The sequence below is a fragment of the Notamacropus eugenii genome, chromosome 4 (genome assembly GCF_028372415.1).
Source record: "Notamacropus eugenii isolate mMacEug1 chromosome 4, mMacEug1.pri_v2, whole genome shotgun sequence".
Classification (NCBI taxonomy): Eukaryota; Metazoa; Chordata; class Mammalia; order Diprotodontia; family Macropodidae; genus Notamacropus; species Notamacropus eugenii.
This window is the reverse complement of record NC_092875.1, coordinates 443,558,029-443,576,350: the sequence shown is the minus strand read 5'-3', so window position 1 is coordinate 443,576,350 and position 18,322 is coordinate 443,558,029. Positions and strand designations below refer to the sequence as shown.

Genomic DNA, 18,322 nt, shown 5'->3' with positions numbered 1-18,322 from the left:
AGAGTTTAATGAGCACACATAGGAACCTAGTAGGGAGACATAAAAGAAATGCAGTCTATTCGTCTAAGACCTCTCACGCCTAGACAGCAGGCCATCAGTCTGTACCATGTGTCTCCTGTTGGACAGAACCACTTCTCAGTTCCCGCTTTACTCCTCACAGCTCTTCTGCTTATCAAAGCTACTTTTCTTCTACTCTCACTCAGGCTGCTGAATCAGTGCATGAGCTCTTTGAGCACACAGCTGCCCTTGGAATGGTTCTGAGAAAGCATTATGCTTTTTCAGTAACCTGCATTTCCCTCAAGCCAGAAAACTTCCGGACTCCTCAGATCTGCTCAGATCTCTGAGGGGTTTCTCCCTCTCCAGCTATAGACAGAGAGTCATGCAGCCTTTCCCCAACCAGCTCTTATATTGGCAAGGGATGTTTCTCCTAGCAGGCTCTCAACAAAGTTACATCTCTTCTCACAGCAAAGCAGATGCAAAAGCTGTCTTTCCCCCTTTATTTCTCCCTCTCCTACTACAAAGGTAGTAAGGGGCAATACAGGCAAATCTCAGAACCTTCCCTTCTTCAGACTGTAGATGGCACTAAAGGACAGTTGTGTCTTTATCCGACCAATCAGCTCTCGGAAGAACAATACCTCTCATCCAGTCAGCACGACACCCAGCAACACAGCTTCAGTCAAATGCTATTAGACTCTATGTTTTGTCTTCTGAGAACAGTTTTTCTTGTCTCCTGTGACTTCCACCTGAACTCCTTCCTAATTCTCCTGCTTCTTTTTTCACCTGATCATCTCTAGTTTCTAATGTCTAAAATCAGGACTCATAAGCAGTGACCCATCTCAGATTTGTAATCTAAAATTCAAAAATTTCACCTTTCCACCCACTTCTTATATACTATTCCCATATTCCAGAACAGTTATTTGATGTATAGTTTATCAATTGTATCTTTCACAACTCTAAAGACCATCGCACACAAATGATCTGATAGACCGCAATGCCCTGCAACCATCTGTAACCCTTCAGACGAAGCCTTTAATACATTGATCTGAGATGCAGTTTTCTCTCAGGTCCTCAGAACAGTCTATGCCTTTCTACATAATTTTAATTGAGACTGTTTCTTCTCAAGCTGATTTCCTCAATGTCCCTTAGACAAATGTTCTTTTCCTGCCTCTTTCAGGAACATGAAAGGATAGCATGTTACATCTTCCCCATAACAAACATTGCTAGAATAGTAGGAGGTGTCCATATAGCATACAACTGCCTTCCCCTCCTAAAAAGTCATAATCAGCATATTTTGCATTAGATCCATAGGAAATATGGATGCAATCAATGCATGGATGCAAGTGGATGCAAAAATGCAATCAATATATAACATATAGAAAGTTAATACACATAATTCTATTAGCAAGTCAAATCAGTAAGCCTTTTTAAGGGGTTACTATGTGCCAGGCACTAAGCCAAATACTGAGAATACAAATGCAAATAAAAAAGAAAAACAATCCAGTCTTCAAGGAGCTTACATTCTAATGGCAGAAACCAACACATAAAAAGGCACTAAAAATGGGAGGTAGATGTTATCCTCATGGGGCAGTGTCAAAGTCCAGGGAAATGAAGGATGACTGGTTTGGGCTTTTCCTCAAAACGAGCTTCCAAGAGAAGCCATCAATGGGAGAAGAGATCCCTGGGGCAGAGAGAGAAGGCAGCAGAAGCCTGATGGTGAGGTCCAGAGGAGGTAGGCTAACTGAACTGGGTTCTTCCTCCAAATGGAGGTTCTGAAAGAAACTCACCAATGGCTAAAAGAGGCACCAGGGGCAAAGGGAGTTGTCAGCAAAAGTAAACATTCTGAATCATGACAAACAAAGACTTACGCTTCAGGTAGATTGTTTTTGGCAGGTATGGGGAAGTTATTTTGGAGCGGGGAGAGAGACACTAAAAGTGAGCATCCATTTGGGAACAATTACAACAGTACAGAAGCAACATGTAAGAGTTTCCTTAATCAGGCTATGTGAGTGGAGAAAAAGCTGTGGATGTGAGATAGAGGTTGAAGGTAGATTCCACCAGTCTTGGCAGGTAAATGGCCCTGGGGCATGAGGGAAGGGGTTACTATAAATGAGGATGATAATAGTAACACCTGCCACCGAGGGTTGTTGTGGGAATCACATGTAGTGATATGTATAAAACACTTTGCAAACCTTGAAGTGCCACATAAGTCTTAGCTATTATTACAAGTCTATGGTTGTGCACCTGCGTAACGAGAATACGAATGTCCTTAGCTAAAATAAGGAAGTTGGTATGAGAAACGAATGTTGAGAATTTTTACTGCTTATAATCGGAAAATAAGAACTACAGGGATAGGGGTATGGAAATTCATCTTACCCTGCAAGAAAAGAGAGAAGATGGGGATAGGAGAGGGGTGGAGTGTGATGGAGGGGAGGGTACATTGAGGGAAGGAGTAATCAGAATGCAAGGTATTAGGAAGCAGGGGGAGGGGAGTGATGGGGAGAAAAATTGGACATGTTACAAAGTGAGGTAAAAGCAATTAGTATTAAAACAATAGACTGAATTAATTACTGAGAATAAATCAATGACATCTTTAGTTTGGAGAAAAGAATTTCAGTCTAAATTTCCTAGAGGAAGGTAACCTCAGGTAAAATTTGGCATTGATGGAAAAGTCAAGGTTTTAATGGTAAATTTGATTTTATGATTGCCATTTAATCAGGAACTAGAACATGTATAGAAAGGCATGTAAGCCACTTAAGACTTGCCTAAAAGATGTTCCTTAGCCAAAGTGAAACTATAATCACATTTGAAACCTGGTTATTGGAACTTGCCAATTTTAGATGCTATGGAACTATTAAGTGAATGTTCTTCTGAGTCTAACTGCAGGTATGGGTAGCAAGAAAGGCAATCAGAGCCTCCAATCCATGATGCCAATAAGCTGATGAGATGCTGGTATGAACTGCATAAGGTGATCTCAAGGGAAGGGTGGGAGAGTGGCTGTTAAGCATGGGCTGAGGTGGGATTTTCCTGACTCAATTTCCCCACTGACACCTGGCAGATTTTAAGCCTGACTGAATGCAAATGGACAATCTAATCCTGCCTGGAATAGACATGAAGTTGGGGAGATATTGTTTCCCTGCAGTGTCCCTACTCTTGGTGGCAATTTCCTATAGTCAAAAGGTTTGTAAGCTCAATACCAGATCTGTTCAATTATAGATTATGGGTAGGGGAACATCCGAGGTTGTCTAAAATTAAGCTATTAGGCATAGGACTTTAGACCAACAACAACAAGTTAGGGTCCTTTAATTCTTAGTAATATGGAGATAATTAGGTCAAGAGCTTGTGAAGTTAGCAACGTAAATATTATCTCTGTCTCAGTTGGTTAATGTTTTAAAAAAAAAAAATTCTTTTGTGGTCCATATTGTAAATGCTTTAAAAAGATGTATCACCTGACCAAAAGTCTGAATTGCTTTATCTGTTATAAACTGTGTTAAAAATAAATTAAAAAAAAATAAGGAAGTTATAATGAGGATTGGGTTTAATTGTGGAAGATAATGAGTTCTGTTTTAGACATGTTGAGTTTGAGATGCCTATGAGGCATCCATTTGGAGCTATCTGGGAATTCAGGAGAGATTGGGGCAGTATATATGAACTTAATCTTCTCAACAACGTTGTGAGGTATGAAATGCAAGTAGTAGTATTCCCATTTTATAGATGGGGAAGCCAATACTTAGGCAGTTTTATGAACGTTGCTGTTTTCTATTTCTCATTACAAATGAAAATTAGTTCTTGTGTTGTGGGTTCCTGGGCTTTTTTTGGTCTGGCTTAGGAACCTAACCCCATTATTCTGTTGGGGAAAAAAATGCATTGCAAGTTCCAAACTTTTTAATACAATTTGCTTTTCATGATTTTCTTGCATCTCTCTCATTTCTCTTCCCAATTTTTCCTCCACCTCTCTTACTTGATTTTCAAAATCCTTTTTGAGCTCTTCCATGGCCTGAGACCATTGAATATTTTGGATGTTTGGGATGCAGAAGCCTTGACTTTTTTATGTCTTTCTCTAATGGTAAGCATTGTTCTTCCTCATCCGAAAGGATGGGAGAAGATATCTGTTCACCAAGAAAGTAACCTTCTATAGTCATTTTTTTTCCCTTTTTTGGGCATTTTCCCAACCAGTTACTTGACTTTTGGGTCCTTTGCCAAGAGTAAGGTATACTCTGGGGGTCTGTAAGATCTCCAGGTGGCACAATCAAGCATGTACACTGGTCTGGGAGCAAGAAGAGATTTTTGTGCCCAGAAGCTTAGCAGAGTTTCCTCTTCACAACCACTTGGCCTCCAGTTCCACCAGGTCAGCCCTGGGGGCTGAGATTCAGATAAGCTGCGAGGGCAGGGCAGCCTTTCAGTGTGAGATAAAGATCAGCTGCTGCAGGGCCTCTACACAGTGCTGAGGTAAGAATCAGCTGCTCAGTGTCCCCAGGGTTTTTACACTCCAACAATGGATGCGAGCTGCTGTAGGGCTGCTGTGGGAACTGCTGCTGCCTGCCCCATGTAGCCTCTGCAGCCGCTGCCTCAGTCCAGAGCTATGGGAGGCCCTTTGCCCTTCTTGGCCAGCTGAAAAAACCCTGTCACTGACCTTTGGTGCCTGAGGGTTGAGGGATCTGGAAACTGCTGCTACTGCGACTGGGGAGTCCAACCCCCCCCCCCCCCCCCCCCCAGGCAGGCTCGAGTCCTCCTCCCAGAGCCGGGCTGCGCTGTGCGGCCAAGGCTGGGCTGAGCTAGGCTCCTCCTTGTCGGGTGCGACAGACGTCTCCCATCGGCCTTTCAGGTCACCCTAGGCTGGAAATCTCCTCCACTCTGTTGTTCTGTGGCTTCTACTGCTCTAGAATTTGTTGAGAGTCTTTCTTGACAGGTATTTTATGGGCTGTGGGGGGAGAGCTAGCATATGTGTGTCTTTCTGCTACGCATCTTGGCTCTGCCCCTTTTTAATACAATTTGAATCCATTTGTAAATTGATTTCTTATTCTGTCATGCTAAAAATATTAACTTGAGAATTTGTTATGCTTATTTCATATGACTGTGCCCCCTCTGGGCTCAGTATCAAAAGCATGATTTATTTTTCCTCATAATGAATATGATAACCATCCCTTGACCTGATACATGAAAAAATGTAAATAGTATTGTAGGTACCTTTAGCTTTATTGAAAAACTGTTGTTATACTTTTTACCTCTAGATATCGCTGGGGTTCCTCTCCCTCAGAACTTGAGTGGATATTCTTTGATTCCATTATCATCAGAAGCATTCAGTAATCATTCTAAGTCCACAAGGCCACACCCTCCCTGGATTCTGAGTGAATTCCATGGCTGCAACGTGAATGCTTCCACCTATATGCTGAGAATTGACAAATGGAAATACATAGCGTACTCTGATGGCACCTCATCACCTCCTCAACTCTTTGGTAAATCAGTTGACATGTTTTAAATTTCATTTTTATTATATCCTGTTTTTTAATAATGATCTGTGATTTCATTGTTGTAGATAACTTCTATTTAAACTATTGGTAAATGGTTTATAGTGTTAAAGAGTTGCCTAAGGCATTAAGAGAGTAAGTGATATATTTGAGGGTCCCATAACCAGGATGGGTCAGAAGCAGAACCTGATGGCATGTCTTCTTGATGAATGTAAGGCTCACTCTCTCTCAGATCCGCTCTGCCATGGAAACTCCCAATATACTTTTAAAGTTAATTAATGGAGCAAATAGGGCAAAAGTAGGAGTACCTTACTAGCAAGATTAACAAGTTGGGAGAAAAAAATGTCTCTTAAAGGCAGAAAATTGATTCTAGTGGAGATCTTCAAAGTGAGATTTCATTAACTTCACAGAGTTGTTCTTTCATAGTACACTAGACAAAAGTAGAATGAATCAAGCTTTAATCTGGTAGGCATATACATTGCACCAGTTTCTTGCAATAGATATAACTTTAGAAATTGAAGGGATTTACTCCTGCCTCATAGTTTGTTTTGTTTTTTTTTTGGTAAAAGTGGGAATATAATTTTTCATTGATATTGAATGAATTAAGTTGAATATTAAAGTATTTAAATTTCTAAAAATATTTATATCCTGTTGCCAAAGAAACAATTCAAACAGGAATATTATAATAGTATTTTACATTATTTCTTAAAATAAACATTTTAGATTTTTAAAATTTCTTATTGATTCCTCTTAATCACATGTTAATGCCAGTTTTTCCTTAAACTATCAGAGTTATTATTTCGAAGTAACTCTTAATGAGAGTGTGCTTAGGATAGAGAGAAGCAGCATCAGATTCAGGAAGACCTGAATTCAAATCCCACTTTGACACTTACTGGCTGGGTGACAGCGGACAGTTCATTTACACCCTCCGAATCTCATTTTCACCATCAGGGAATCATACCTGCAGTTACTATCTCACAGGTTGCAAGGCTCAAAAGAAATCATGTATAGAAAGCATCTTAGAAAATGTAGAGTACCGTGTGAATGTCAGTTATTATATATAATAATATAACCATATTGTATTATAGTAATATATTAGTTGCCGCTATATTCAACATTATTATTACTAAGACCAGTTCCCCTATTACCAGAGTTCGGGATGCCACCATCAGATGACTTTGGGCTACTTAGATGCTTATGCATATATATATATATATGGCCCTCCTTATATACCCCCAGAGATAGATATCTAAAAGAACCAAAGGTAGGCCAGGAAAGGAAACCAATGAGTAGTCTCACTTAGAATTCTACAGTATTTTTTCACCGATCTCCCTGCCCTAAAGAGCTCTCATCTAACATCATGTATTAAAAAGCAAACTTCTGATGGCAATTAACCAGTAAGCTCAGATGACAAAGAGAATCATAGGCCATGTCAGTAAGAGGTTTTCTTCTCTGCTCCGGGACACAGTATACACAGTTGTAACGGAAGGTGATTTTTATAACAGTGTTCAAATGGAAACTTAAGAACCTAATAGAACCTAATAATATTCAAAATCTTACTTTTAAATTATCTTTGTAAACTACACTGCTTAGACATGCTTCAGAAGAACCATGTTTTCATCAGCATAGGTTTTCAATTGCATTCCCTCTACGTCAGTGGTAGCGGACTCAAATAGAAATGGAAGGCATTAAGCTGTACATGAAGATCCCTGTGGGCCACATATCAAATTAGAAAAAGCATGTATTAACATTATCTACGTGTTCTATTGTGTTTTTATTTATTTTGTGAAATATTTCCCAATTACATTTTAATCTGGTCCAGGATCCCCGGGGAGTATTGTAGGTTGCTAGCTGTGCTTTTGATGCCTCTGATCTACACCACATTAGACAGTTTCATGAGTGTACCCAAAAGCCCCACACTTGATAGACACTTTTTGGTAATGAGCCTCTGCAAACATAGGTAGGTGTATCACCAAGGCAATATTCACAGAGCCTACGGCAGCCATGAATATGCTAGCACAGTTCTGAATCACGCAATATAACAAACTCCCCACATCGGAGACAGAACCAAAACACACCAAAGAAAACAAGGTACCAAAACACCAAGACACTAGAAAGCCAAATCCTAACACCAGAAAGCCAGATCCATCATAGCAACTGATAACACTTAATATTATTTTTGGACTTTAATAAGGGCAAAAGTTTGACTTAATCAATCGGAAGGCGAGCCTAGACCTAATAGTCTCGTTGTTCTCTGAAGGAAACTCAGAGAATACCTCTTCTTATGTCCACAAGGCCAGATGGGGCTGACTTAGCATACTTTATGAGACCCTTAACCCAAGATACTATCTTGAATAATGGGACTTTTTCCATATCTTAATATTTTGTGGACATATACTATGTTATGGTGTGTTAATAGTAAAGAAAACACAGATATCGTGGGTTGTAATTTCAACTGTAACTTTGTCACCTCTCTTATCTTATTGTATTTACAGCCTATCCAATTAAGAAATTCCTTTCTCATGGTATAGTTAAACACATATGGAGACCATAAATCTGAGGGACACAGACATCCTTGAATTGTCCTAAAACAGATTTAAGCCTGGTCATTCCTGTAACAGTCAGAGATTTCCTTCTGACTCCATGACCATGTAACGACTAACTTTAAGGGAATAAACAATATATATTCAGCCTGTTTGCCTTTTTTAATCAAACTTTCAGGTCAACACAACAAAGAAATCCATCATAGTATCCAAGAAGTCTATACATGTTATCAGGCCTTCCCACAAACAAACACTCACAATCCTGGCCGCCTGCTTTCTCTGTCCTTTCCAGCTCTGACTAGTCTGACCAACTTCCTCTCAGCTCTGTTCCAGCTCTACCTCTTCCTCTTCCACCCGTTCAGCAAACTCCTCCCCTCACAGGTTTCATGTGACTTGAATTCATGACTTAGTTAGGTCACACAGCCCTATTAATGGATGGAAAAGATCTTCCCATTCCATTAAAAATAGATGAACAATACAGTAAGGTAGACCTCAGACAATGACGTATTTTCAGGGCCATATTCAGACTTTCTTCCCTTATAGGACGAGAGAGACAGAGAACAGTAGCTTGTGCTGCTGGTATGGCCTTCAAGAACCCAAAGCCACCTCCATACCATGATGAGGCATCGTAGTTGTACTTTAGAGAAAACGAGTTACATTTTCAGGATAATTATGTTGTCAGCATATATTTAGTTCATTAAGAAATAGAAAAGAATTCATCAGGTTTATCACCTGTAAATAACTATTATCTACTCAGAGGCTATCTGCATCTTAAGCCCCACTGTTCATGTTTTATTTACAGAAAAGGACATTTGCATATTTGAAAGTTAACATTGCCGTAGCTGTGGCTGAATTTTTTTAACTTTCACTGCCATTCTTTTCCTAAGCAGTGTTAATAAATGTAACCTGAGGCTCTTATAAGCACCACATGCTGTGTCTTTAGAGTCATACTTGAATGGATTTGTTACTATAAAGAACTGTGTGGAGAGTATATTATTAGCATAAGAATAATCTATGTAAGTATCTTTAATTGGTATCACTTGAAATATGACCAGATTTATGTTACTATGATCCATTCAGTAATACATCACAGTAGATATTTCCATATAAATACCCCACAACACCTCAAAACTGAACATATCATTTCCCCCAAAAGACTGCTTCTCCTTCAGATCTCATTATTATCAAGTGCCACCATCCTCCCAATATCCATATTTGCAATTTTGAAGATCTTTGACCATTCCCTGTCCCTCTTACTTACCACCATATCCATTCAAATATTCTTTTTGCCAATTTTCACTCTAGTCCTACTACTATCTGCCTAGTTCAGGCTCTCATTACCCCTCATTAACCTACTGATTACGGTCTTTTTTCCTCTTCAGAAGCATCCTATGAACTGCTGCCAGATTTATCTTCCTAAAGTTTATTTCATAATTAATCCCCTTACTTTAAAAATTTCAAAGGCTCCCCATTACACAGAGAAAGCAGAGGGAACAAGTCTTTATTAGATGCCCCATATGTGCGAGGCACAATGCCATGTGCTTTACAAATATTATCTCATTTCATCCTCACAATTCTTAGAGGTAGGTTCTATTATTATCCCTGTTTTACAATTGAGAAAACTGAGGCAGTCCAGAATCACATAGCTAGTAAGTATCTGAATCCACATTTGAACTCAGGTCTTCCTGACTCAGGCCCAGTGTTCTTGCCATCTAGCTGCCTTACCAATAAAATAAAAATATACCAAATAAACTTAAATTCCTTGCCCTCAAGTCTCTCCACAATGTGGCCCCAACCTACCTTTCCATTCAGTTAGTATTAGTTGAACTGAATTGAGTTGAGTTAATCAGATTACTCAAAAACTTCATTTCACATAACATACTGAATAAAAATCCATATTTCTTAACTAGGCATTGAATTTTGCCCCCAGTATGCCTTTCCAACTTTATATATACTCAATAGAATTTGACCAGATAAGTAATGTTGTCATAGATATAGATAACCCTAATGCAATCAGAACTTTTAGGAAAATAAAGAATTACAGTCATGCATGAGGTATTTATAAAATTGTTTCCAGCATACCAAAGCTTTTCGGTGAACAGTCACACACTACTTAGCCTGAGAGGAAGGGAAGAGGAATAGTTCTACCCAAATTTATTTCTACAGTGCTTAGGTGTTGCAATAAATTAAGAATGTGTCACTTTTATTCTGAAAGTACTTTATAAATAAAATTTACTTGGATAAAGTTCTTTACTTTTATCAGTCAGTGTATTTCTGGCATGAATTATTTAAATAGATTCCTAATAATTCAGTTTGATTAGACAAATTTTTATTAAGCACCTACTTTGTGCACAAAATTGTGCTTAATCCTAGAGGAATTAGCATCATCACACTTTAAATATAATACATCATCCTCAATATTCTTAGTGTATTTTAAATGAAAAGAATGTTAACTTCTTAAATATATCTACCAGAAACTTGTTTATTCTAGAACCATATATCCCCTTTGTGAAGAAGTGAATTTTTTGCCTTAGTAGAAAACGATAATATGAAAGAACTTATATCTAACGGAGGTTTCAGGAACAAGTTATTTGTCTCCTAGATATATCAAGAATCCATGGATCGAGGTGTTATTTTCTAGGATGTTTAAGGAATTTATCCTCATAATTTACTGTAAGTACTCTCAGGACTTGTACTTTGGCAACCAAGCCCATTAAAAAGTTTCACACTACATTGCTAATGATAATGCCCTGACCTTAGAGTACTCTACTTTGCTTCAGTTGTCCCCACAGAATGGACAGGAAAGGACGATGGAAAGCCAAAAATAGTGGTAGGGCATTGCCATGGTCAGCCAGGTAGATGGGACCATTCCAAGGGTATGCCTCCTGCACAGCCTTCACATTAACTGAAAAGAAGGAAGCAGTTTCTCACACAATACCAAATCTAATATTACAATAATGGCATTCTCAATTACATTCTGAATTCAACATAAAACGCTATCTTTCCAGCAGGTGACTTAATTTTGAATAGTAATAGATAACCTTATTCAACCATATAAATTTTTTTCTTTCAGATCTTTCTTCAGATCCAGATGAATTAACAAATATAGCCACAAAGTTTCCAGAAATCACTCATTCTCTGGACCAAAAGCTTCGCTCCATTATAAACTACCCTGTCGTTTCTGCTTCTGTCCACCAATACAACAAGAAACAGTTTATCAGCTGGAAAGACAGCTTAGGACAAAACTATACAAAAGTTATAGCAAACCTTAGGTGGCACCAGGACTGGCTGAAAGAACCAAAGAAGTATGAACATGCAATTAACCGATGGCTTAAAAGCAATGCTAATTTATAAAATGTTTGTACAAAAATGTGTATATGCTTTTATATCTTTATATGAGTAGTATAAATATGTATGCCACTACAAAAATCCTTATCACTAAAGGGATAGTGAAATTTAATGTTCATTGGCAGTCAAAGCAATTTTATTAAATGCTGTTATATTTTAAAATAGAAGCTGGAGGTTTATAGAATTATGTTTTCTAATATAGCTGCCATCATGTGCTGACATTAAACAGATTAAATAAAATGTGAAAAAACAACTATACAGTTACAAATACTCTATTACAAAGATAATACCTGTATGAAATGTCTTAACATCCAGTTGAACCTTTAAAATTTATTATATATCAAATAAGAACAGCCGTAAGACCATGGATTTAGAGCTAGAAGATGAACAGTCCAGGGCCTTTATTACGTAGAAGAATGTGAAACCCACTGAAGTTACGTAACTTATCCAACATCACCAAGGCAGTGAGTAGCAGACTCACTGGACCGTGAATCTCTTCATTCCTTCAGTACATCCATTCTTTTAGCGCCCTGGATTGAAGCTTGTTTGAGCCTGGGGAATTGGATTTATCAAGAGTAACAAGCACCTAGACCCAGCCTTAGCTGTGTTATCCTTGTAGTTACTTTGAAAAAAATGTTCTACTGAAGCACGCTTTGCAAATGAATAAGGTGGGATTCCATTCTTTTAATTTTTTCATATTTGAACAGTTCTTCAGTCATGTTTACTGCCATTCTGTGACTTCTCTTGAATGTCTTTTATGTTTATGCTAATAAATGTCCCAGTTACAAAAGTATTTTATTTGTTCAGTTAAATGTGACTTGTCTGAAAGTCCTGCACAAAGACTGCTCCTTGACTCCTCAGTCTCCCCTTCCATATCCAATCTGTTGCCAAGGCCTGTTCATTTTACTTTGCAATATCTCTCACCCCCTTCTGTCCTCTGACTTTGCCACCACTGTAGTACAGGCCCTCATCACCTCACACCTGTACTACCGTAATATGTAGTTAGTAGGTCTTCATGCCTTAAGTGTCTCCTCCAATCCATCCTGCAAAGTGATTTTCCTAAAGTCCAGGTCTAAGCAGTTCATACGCACCACCGCAACCCACTCAGTGGCTCCCTCTTCCAGAATCTAATAGAAGTCCTCTGTTTGTCATTCAATATTATTCATATTCAGCATTCGTAACTTAACCACTACCTTGCTAGTCTTCTACCACCTCCACCCCTAATGCCCATACCCTGACCTAGTGACACTGGTCTCCTCTGTCTTCTGTACATAAAATATTCCATCTGAGTTCTGACATTTCTCCCTGGATATCCCCCATTCCTGGAATGTTCTTCCTCCTCATCTCTGCCTCCTGGCTTTCAAGTCCCAGACCAAATCCCACCTACTAGTAGCTTTTCCTAAACTCTCTTATCTCTGGTATTTGTAAAGTACTTGGCACAGTGCACCGCGTATAGTAAACACCATGTAAATGTTAGCTGTTGTTATCATTATTTCCCTTTGTACGTAGTTGTTTGCTTCTCTCTCCCACCCCCACGCCACTTTTGATCGTGAGCTCTTTGAGGGCAGGGGCTGTCTTTGGTTTTCTCTGTAATCCTAACACTTAGCACCGGGCCTGGCAAATAGCCAGGCACTTTTCCTCAGGGATTGGATGGAAGTGATATATTCTTTGTCATAAAGGAGGTTTCAAAGAGGGAAAGGAAGGCATGGAATTACGGTCATGTAAAGACAAAAACTATCAATAATATGTTTGAATAAACTTTTTAAAACCTTTACAATATGCTTATTGGGTTGAATTTTATGAACTCTACAGCCATTTAGTGACTTGAAAAGAGAAACTCAGATTTTTGGCAAAGATACTGGAGTGGTTTCCTGTTTCCTTCTTTGGCTCATTTTACAGACGAGGAAACTGAGGCAAACAAGATTAAGTAACTTGCTCAGGATCACCCAGCTGCTAAGTGTCTGGAGCCAGATTCGACCTGAATTCGGGAAAATGAGTCTTCCTGACTCCTGGCTCCGAGCTCTATCCACTTCACCATCTAACTGCCTGATGGGCAAGACTTAGAACAATCCTTTCATTTGACAGTTATAGAAAATCAGTCCCAAGAGAGGTAAAGTGACTTTTCCAGGGTTAGACAACTGTCTTCAAGGAGTAGGATTAGAGCTCCTAACCCCAGTGCAGTGTTCTGACTCCTTTAGCGGGGTGGGGAGAATGAGCAGTGGAGCCATTATTAAAAAGAATGTGTTAAAAAAAAATTTTTTTTTTTTAAGAAAAGGCTTGGCAAGTGGGATACCTAAGCAAATACCACGGGGTTCTGGCACTCAGGTCTTAAAGCTTTCCCAAGTCTAGAGTTCTCAATCACAGCATTTTATTATTTACCTTTGACCCTCACCATGGACCTGACTGGTGCAAGGATCCTTAACCTATATATTGAAAGGGTTGCAAAGGTTCAAATTAATGTCTCCAGCAGGAAAAATCAAATCTTGTTTATGAGGGACCCTGGAGGCGAGGTCTGTTGAAAGGATTTAATCTAAACCAATTCCTATTCCTTGGATTTCCAAGTAATTTGGAAATTTAAAAAATTGGCTGCTTTTACGTTTTCTTAGTCACCTTTTCTTAGGTTTAATGGAGGCGTAGTTCCTCTTAGCAACCTCCCATCTGGTGGAAGGGGAAATCAAGATAATGAGAAATACATCCGTCCCTGGATCAAAACATAAGGGGAAAAGCAATAAATGGATTAGTTATTTGCATAAAACTTACTAGTGCAGTCTTTAGGCTAATGAAATCAATTTCACATCACAGAGAATGTAGCAATCTGCTTGCTACTATGGAAAAAAGGAGTGCCTTTAGTGATCAGAAAATCACAGCTGTAAGTCTGACTTCATTCCTGGGAGAAGTCACCGCAACCAAATCCACACGGATTGTTGGACGGGTTTACGTACCAGGCTTCTCCGAGATTCTTCTGGTTTGATTTTATTCATGCATTGTAATTGGGTTCTCTGCTTTTACTTTCTTTCTTACGCCGAGCCACACTTCAAATCAGGTTAATTGTTCCCATCCATGAGTTTAAGGAAAATACATCCTTCTTTAAAGAAGACCGTTTCAAGCCCCAGACAGCAGCTGCTTTCCCAGCGGAGATGGTTTCGAGGCTCCGGCCAAATCCTTCATTATGGGTCCAAACGCTTTTCTTCCCCTTCTGCCTGGGCTCTGCCTGGGCTCAAGGCCACTTGCGTGCGCCCTGTTCTCTCAAGGTTGATCCTCTCCATTCCCCGCGCTCCGGGGAAGACAGGGGGCGGGCAGCCCTGGTTGGAGGGGAAGCGGCGGCGGCTCGAGGTGGGGGGTGGCGAATAAGCAGTCGTGCCTTCGCTTGGTGCACAACCCACATCGCAGTGTCAAATGACGGATTATTAAAAAAAAGGTGGGGGGGAGTGGAGAGAGAAAGAGAGAGGGAGAGCGAATGTGTCGGCACTGCTCACTCTTTGTGCGTTTTCAAGAAAGTTTGTTTTCCGAGAAGGAACTTCACCCGGCGGCCCGGCTGCTGGAGCGCGCCCTCACCTTCCCCTCGAATTCCCGCACCCGGTCCCGCCCACCCCTGCAGTGCCCACACCTCCATCCGCGGAGCCGCCTTTGCTGGGAGATGGAGGATGCCTTTGGCCCCGGCCCTCTGCCGCCGGTACCTAACCTCTCCGTCTCCATCCCGCTCGGCCAGGGTACCAACCTGTCGTCTGCGGGGGACTCCGCGGCCGGGATGCTGCCCCCGCCTCCCACGCTTACCAGCCGCAAGGTCCGGCTCGTATCTCTCGGGATAATCTTGGTGGTGGCCGTGGTGGGTAACTCCACCGTGCTTTGTACGCTGTGCGGCGGCGGCGGCGGACCCTGGGCCGGCCCCAAGCGTCGGAAGATGGACTTTCTGCTGGTGCAGCTGGCCCTGGCCGACCTGTACGTGTGCGGCGGAACCGTGCTGTCGCAGCTGGCTTGGGAGCTACTGGGGGACACCCACCTGGTGGCGGGAGACCTGGCCTGCCGGGTCGTGAAGCTGCTGCAGGTGTCGGCGCTCCTGGCCTCCTCCAACATTCTCGCCCTCATCTGCCTGGAGCGACACCGGGTGGTGAGCCGGCCCCTGGGCCCGCCGCTGCCCACCCGCGCCCTGGCCGCCCTGGGCTGGCTGCTGGCCCTGCTCCTGGCCCTGCCCCAGGCCTTCGTGGTCCGTGGAGGGCAGGCCGCCGGCCTCCCCGACGGCTACAGTGGGGTTCCCGCCTTGCCCTCGGCTGCGTCCACGCCTGGCTCTTCCCTGGCCACCTCGCAGAGCCCGCCGGGACCGCCGGCTTCTGCTCGGGCATGGTCCGGGGAGCGCCGGTGCCGTAGCATCTTCGGGGCCCTGCCTCGCTGGCACCTGCAGGTCTACACGGTGTATGGGACAGTGGCGGGCTTCCTGGCTCCTCTCGCCATCCTCAGCGTAGCCTGCGGCCGCCTGCTCTGGACACTGTGGCAGCGGCGACCCCCGGCGCCAGCTCCTGCCGCCTGGTCCCCCTGCGCCTGGCAGGCTGGCCACTGCAGAGCCCAGGCTCGAAGCGCGCTCACTCGTGCCAAGGTGCAGAGCCTGAAGATGACCCTGGTGCTGGCCCTGCTCTTCGTGGTCTGCGAGATGCCCTATTTCGCGGCGGAGCTGGCCGCTGCTTGGTCAGCCGAGCCCCCGGGCGAAGGGCAGGGCGAGGGCTTGGCCTCTGCGCTGGGCGTCGTGGTGGTCACCAACAGCGCCCTCAATCCCTACGTCTACCTCTTCTTCCAAGCTGGTGACAGTCGGCTGCGGCGGTTGTGGAGGAGGCTGGGCACGGTCTGCTGCTGCGGCCACTGCCCGAGGAAGGGAGACGAAGAGGACGAGGCGGCCCGGGCACACCAGCCACTCCACCGGCACCGCTGGCCCCACCACCACTATCATCACCACCGTCGTCGCGAGCAGCCGGGAGCCTCCACGTCGGAGGGCTCCCTTCACCCACCACTACCCCCTGCCCCCAAACAGCTGCCCTGCTCCTGCGAAAGCGCCTTCTAGTTAGTGGAGTGGCCTGAGTTTTCCGCTTGTGCGCCTTTCAGGGAGAAGCCCATCTCTCCAGAGATCACTGATGATCAAGAAAAGCAGGTGGTTTGCTTTAAAGCTCCCTTCTTTACCCTCTTTCTTTTTCTTCTTCCCTCCTTTTCCTTGTCTTCTTTTTCCTCCTTCCCCTCCTTCGCTTCCATCCTTCCTCCTTCCCTGCCTCTTCCCTTTTTTCTCTCCTTCCCTTTGTTTCATTTCTCCATTCTCTCTTCCCTTCCTGCCACCCTTTCCTTCCCTTTTCCCTCCTTCCTTTCCTAACTTTTTCATTTCTCTCTTGAACTCTCATCCCATTCTCCAATGTGTACAGAAGAAAGGAAAAAAATCAGGCAGCCACTTGTTCTGAAGACTAAGAAATCTTTGAGAGCTCTCCCTTTTCACATTTATTTAATACTTACGTAGAGTTTTGAATTCTGCCTTGGTGTTTTAACTGAAGTGCCAAGATTTGGGTATTTGCTGTCAATTCTTAATTTAGTTTGAGTCCTACTTATATTTTTTATACCATGTGTCCTGTGTTTCTCTTTCCTTCCACGAGAGGAAAAAAAAAGACATCCTTTCTGTTGGACAAATTGATTAGCTACTGTGGCTGAGATGCTGCTAGAACTGTAATCATGCTGTGTTACATTGTAGTGACTGACTAGTGATAGAGTATTTGTAAAAAATAAAAAGGTTTTTTTTAAAAAATAGTAATTTTTCACATGTCACTCATTTATTCCACAAGTGTTTATTAAGTGGCCCACTCTGCAAAGAATTATTAGCTTCTCCTTTTTAAAATAATAGGTGCCTTCATTTTCATTTGGCTTCTGCCCTCTAAGGGCATCAGGAACCTAACTCCCAAGAAGGTATGAGTAAGATAATGTATGTAACGTGCTTCACCAATGTTAAAGCTCTCTGTAAATATTAGCTATCGTTATTATACTCTAACTTAACCTTTTTGAGATAATCCACATAACATCAGAAAATTCTCACTGGAGGGAAGGAGACTTGCAGATTCTTCATTATAGCCCTATCTCAGCCTCCAGACACCAAGATTAGTTGGGAGAAAAGACCTTGGCTGTCACCTGGAGGAGTTTTTTAATATGGGAGATAGAGTCACACTGAGAAGAAGCAGCCAGGACTAAAAATGTATCCTTAGGGAGCTGTGTGGCAACCTTTCAAAAAGCCTATATAATACTGGCATGTTTACCAGGCTGAAAATGATGGATTAATCAAAACACAGGGAGATAACAGTGGGGTCCCTCTGCCTTCCTCTCCAGATGTCCTTGAGTCTAAGAAAGGGCATGACTGAGTATGTGAACACTTCACTACATAAGAGAGATAAAATGATGACAATTTATGTGTTTGTGCATAGCTCTGAGGACTGGGGGAAGATGGTTTCATGTCCTTTTCTAAATGGAGAAATAAATACATAAAGGTAAATTGATTTGGCTAAGGTCAAAGTGATGGAACCAGAAACCTAACCCCAAACTCCCGATTTACTACTATTTATTATATGTTAATATTTTTAAAATATTATTATATTTACTATTGATAATCCATCAAGAAAGACAGCAACCCATGTGAAATCTGACTAAATTCAACTCCCTATAGATTACATTGACATTGTCATTAAGCCCAATTCACATTACAATCATCATTAAATTTCAAGTCCGAAAATAAAATTGAGGGCCCTGGCCTCACTGGGGGCTGTTACAAACCTAACTGAGGCGAGGGATGGAAGGAAAATAGAGTCACTCTTTTTCAAAAAGGCCCCTGGAAGTCAAATCCAAAACTGTCATCTTACCAAAACAGACTCTCAGAACCTAATGGCTCTCAAACAATGTAAAGACATTTCAAGACCCCTTCTAAACTGATATGGAATATGTCTGTCAATATTA

General features: G+C 41.9%; 2 protein-coding genes across 3 annotated transcripts in view; both read left to right on the top strand.

The window, feature by feature from the left end:
* Positions 1-12,149, top strand: part of ARSK (arylsulfatase family member K) — a 56,817-nt gene extending 44,668 nt beyond the window's left edge. For both annotated transcript variants that reach the window (XM_072606099.1, XM_072606100.1), the window contains 2 exons: positions 5,229-5,453; positions 11,082-12,149. In XM_072606099.1, coding sequence (XP_072462200.1) covers positions 5,229-5,453; positions 11,082-11,362 — 506 coding nt within the window. In that variant the 3' untranslated portion in view covers positions 11,363-12,149. The remainder of the gene's footprint in view (positions 1-5,228; positions 5,454-11,081) is intronic.
* Positions 12,150-14,742: 2,593 nt separating this feature from the next.
* On the top strand, positions 14,743-17,131 carry GPR150 (G protein-coupled receptor 150). The gene has a single exon (XM_072606101.1). It carries the CDS (start codon positions 14,814-14,816, stop codon positions 16,404-16,406), a length of 1,593 nt encoding a protein of 530 aa, XP_072462202.1. The 5' UTR covers positions 14,743-14,813; the 3' UTR covers positions 16,407-17,131.
* The last annotated feature ends 1,191 nt before the right edge of the window (positions 17,132-18,322 follow it).